The following is a 4,137-nucleotide window of genomic DNA, read 5'->3' as shown; positions in this document are numbered from 1 at the left end:
TATTCTCTAAATTAAAATGTAAATTTAAAGAGTTTTTTGGAATATAATAGTAAGAATTGACTCATTAAAATCAAGAGAATTTCATGTTTAAAGAATCTCTTGAAAATGTTCCCGTTATTAATGGATTCAATTAATCTGCAAGTATAGATTTTTCTTAACAAAATTGGTACAGAAAAACACTTGTCTTCCTGTGATTTGCTGTTATCAAAAACAGTTTTTGACAATAGCCAATTACAAAAAGATAATTGTTTTCTATATGAATTCTGTAAAAAAAAAAAAAATGTACTTATAGCATTATTCTAATGGATTTAATTATATATAAATGGTGGGGTCATATTTCTTAAAGAAGATGAAATGGATTTGCTTTGAAGCGAAATCATATTCATATTACATGAGTGAAAAACTTGTAAGAAAATGTTTTTTTTTACTCTTACAGGGAATTGATGATTTTGTATCCTTTCTCTGCCATGCGATTCTGATCGTCCGGAATATAAATTAATATAAAGTTTTGTTTGTCTTCCATTCTTCAACTATCTATCACATTATTTTTTTTACAATACTCATTTTCAATCACAAATATTTCATTAAAATATATCACACATAAATAAAAAACTTTTCTTTTCTTTTTAACCACACATTTCAACATCAATCACTATTCCATAATACATTACTCACAAATAATAGTGTACAAACAGGCACTAAAATTGCTTGAGCCACTCCTAGTAAAGTTGATATTTTAGGATGAAACTAGAGTCCACTATGCTCACAACGAAAGTTTTGATTCGATTAAATCTAAAAAATGAGCATAAGAATCTCAAGATTGGTCTACTAAATTGTACGGACATACCTTATGCCCTTGTTTGAGCCCCATTCTTTTGAAAATATGCATTTTTCAACAGTATTATTTTTTAATAAAATAATATTACACATAAATCCAAAATTTTTCCTTATTTTTTAATCACACATTTATCATCTATACACTATTCAAAAATTCATTCTATCCCAAAAAATGGGGCTCAAACAAGGGCTATATGATATTTATACCTTAATAATAATAAAGTTGACTTTTTAAAATGAAATCCGAAATCTTAATACACATTACGTGGTAAATATGTGGTCTACTGGTAATCTAAAAACCTTGCAACTCTATGACAAGTACCATGCCTTAAAACTCAGAAGGCCGAGTTTTCTCAAGACAATAGAGTTAGGGGAAATCAATTGAATTAATAACGTTAGATTCAGTGTGCATTTAATGTGTTCTCAGCTTTGATAGGTCTATGTACGAAATAAATGTAGTAGTTGGGAAGTTAATGCTTAAAATGACCTTAGAAAGTCCTAAAAATATGCTTGTAAACCCTCATTTATTGACAATAATCAAATCAACAATGCTATAAGTACAGAAAAAATTAGCAGAAATTTTACGGAAACAACACTTGGCGGGTTTTCATTGAAGACTAAATAAAATAAAATAAAAAACCTTGCCAACAGGGTGCTGACACGACAACATTTTGTCAAATTTCTGTCATAAAAGCTTGTACTTGAGACTTTTTTTCTAATCCAATTCTCTAGAAAATTCTTTATCATGCAAAGCAACTCTAGATGTGATACTTCAGGTCTTTGAGAGTGATTTTCAGAATTTTCTTCCCTCGTATAGTTTATATATCTTAAATATCTTATCTCTATTCTTATCATATTCAGCATCAGTCTCTCTCAATCAATTTTTGTTAAAGAATCCAACTTTCGTACGTGTGAATTTAAGCTTAATAATTGTAATGCTTATATTAATAGAAAGGAATAAGAAGCTAATGGGGACATAAATCCTACATACGAACCCAAAATGAATAATACTAAGTACTAACGACCTTAAATTTGAGTTTTAATAACGATGTAATGGAAAGTTGCTTTCTAGCGAAAAAATGTAGTATGCCTTGAAAAACTCTGGTCGTCAATGAAGAAGTTATTCGACTAAAGGATCATCACTTTAGGTACTCGAACAGGAAATTGATCGATCTCATTTGTCCAAGGATTCTGCTCCTTGATCGGATTAATAGTCCTGAGTGCACGCCAGACGCCGCTGTTACACTTGAAACCCGATCCAAATGCGATCTGCCATACTCGATCGCCCTTTCTGATGCGCCCTTTGGCCTCGGCATAGGCTAGTTGATACCAAACCGAGCTACTTGACGTGTTGCCAAACCTATAGAGAGTCATTCTTGAAGGCTCCATATGCCATTCTGTGAGTTTCAGATTATTCTCTAGTTCATCCAACACTGCTCTTCCGCCTGCATGAATACAGAAATGCTCGAACGCAAGCTTGAAATCTGGAACATATGGCTTCACGTCCATCTTCAAGACCTTTTTCGCGATCAATGTAGCGAAAAATAGGAGTTGCTCGGAAATTGGAAGTACTAATGGTCCAAGTGTTGTGATGTTTGATTTTAAGGCATCTCCAGCAATAGCCATCAGATCTTTTGACAATGTGACGCCGATTTTCCCCTCTTCGTCCTCTTCTTGGAACACACACTTGTATGCTCTATCATCGGCACCTTTGTGGGTACGCAAAGTGTGTGAAAGTTGGTACTTTGAACGTCGACGATCAGAGACGCGATTGGATAAGAGGATAGCAGCTCCACCGAGGCGAAAGAGGCAGTTTGGGAGAAGCTTTGCTTTGTCATTGCCCGCATAATAGAAAGGTGTCACACTTTCAAAACTCATGACTAGGGCATATGTGTTTGGTTGCACCTGCCGGAAGAAGATAGTTAGTACATCACGGCTTCATTGAACAATGAAGCAGTAGACCATATCGACTCTGGTGCTAAGCACACAACATGCTACATGGCATTACTCTACATTAAATGGACACGATATTAGAGAAGATTGGACACTACTGACTCTGGTGCAAAGCACACGACATACTACTAGATTTGGACATGCTAATTTGGTACTCAATATTAGACAAGATTGCGTGTAACAAACCTGTAAAAGCCTTTTCGCGAGGTCTATTGAAATCAGCCCGGCGCTACATCCCATGCCACCTAGGTTGCAACTCACGATGTCCCCTCTAAGCTTGTAACGATTCACTATCATCGAAGAAAGAGACGGCGTTGGATTGAACAAAGAAATATTAACCACAAGAATTCCAATATCTCTTGGATTCACTCGAGTTTTCGCCAAGAGATCATCTATAGCTCCAAACATGACCATTTCGGCTTCCTTTCGAGCACTTTCGACAGGAAATCTCGGCGGAAAGTCTAGAAGAGAACCAGCAAATGTCTTTTCACCCAATCCCGACCTTTGTAACACTTTCTTCATGAAAGTTACGCTTTCTTCGCTGAAGAAAGTCGAAACTTTCTCTATAACCAACTTGGTCGTGCACTCGAATTTGGGATCGGGCTTGTAACATGCGAAATCAACCAAGTAAACTTTCCTTGGACGACTCATGAAATAAATTGTGGCCAAAACCGCCATTAGCGACGTGCATGAGATCACTGCTAGAACATTGTATTTCAGGTGATGATTACATAGCTGCACTATGTCTTGGATGTTCAGTACTGAAAAATTAACTGCAGCAGATGCAGCAAGAAGGGGTATGATCAAAAGGTACATGGCATTGGAGATCAAGTAATGGTAGCCAAGCTTCACATACTTGAGTCTAATGGAATAAAGAGATTTGGGTTGGGTTTCTTCGACTTCTTTTCTAACCGGGCTAGATTCAGTTTCACAATCGAGCTTTTTCTCGACTGCCATTGTTAGATGAAAAGAGAAGTTTGAGTGATGGGAATGGCAAGTTAGGGTTCTTAAATAGAGGAAGAATGGGTAGCTTACTGAAATTATTGTGGTTTAGCCTGCCAACAATGTTTGACTAAGATATAAATCGAAATTTTTTTCATTTTTTTCAATCTCCGATTCCCTAAATATTATTATTCCACCCATTAAAATTTAAAAAATGGAGCCAGACAGGGTTTTTTAATGAAAATTTTAGCATATTTTGATAAAAATTTGTGGATTTTATTAACTGTGTAATTAAAACTGATTGTTGACTCTAACATCAAACTTTTTGCAAGTATTTAAGATATCCCAAAGAAGCACTAAAGTTTTGTACAGTACTGTATGCATTTTGAATCCTTGTTTAATAAG

General features: G+C 35.2%; 1 protein-coding gene across 1 annotated transcript; it reads right to left on the bottom strand.

Annotated features, from left to right (window-relative positions):
- Window positions 1-1,753: 1,753 nt before the first annotated feature.
- LOC111383590 (3-ketoacyl-CoA synthase 11-like) lies at window positions 1,754-3,786 on the bottom strand. The gene is made up of 2 exons (XM_023007707.1): window positions 2,977-3,786; window positions 1,754-2,742 (listed from the first exon to the last, which is right to left on the bottom strand). Exons 1-2 carry the CDS (start codon window positions 3,745-3,747, stop codon window positions 1,966-1,968), a joined length of 1,548 nt encoding a protein of 515 aa, XP_022863475.1. The 5' UTR covers window positions 3,748-3,786; the 3' UTR covers window positions 1,754-1,965.
- Between the last annotated feature and the right edge of the window lie 351 nt (window positions 3,787-4,137).

Source organism: Olea europaea, unplaced genomic scaffold (genome assembly GCF_002742605.1).
Source record: "Olea europaea var. sylvestris unplaced genomic scaffold, O_europaea_v1 scaffold272, whole genome shotgun sequence".
Lineage (NCBI taxonomy): Eukaryota > Viridiplantae > Streptophyta > Magnoliopsida > Lamiales > Oleaceae > Olea > Olea europaea.
Note: the sequence above shows the minus strand (reverse complement) of the source record. Positions and strands in the feature narration are given on the sequence as shown.

Bases quoted from the DNA above. Each gene is read 5' to 3' on its own strand.
- LOC111383590 (XM_023007707.1), bottom strand. From the start codon at position 3,747: ATGGCAGTCGAGAAAAAGCTCGATTGTGAAACTGAATCTAGCCCGGTT. The intron at 2,743-2,976 runs GTTTGTTACACG...TTCTTCCGGCAG, and splicing joins TCGCGAAAAGGCTTTTACAG to GTGCAACCAAACACATATGC.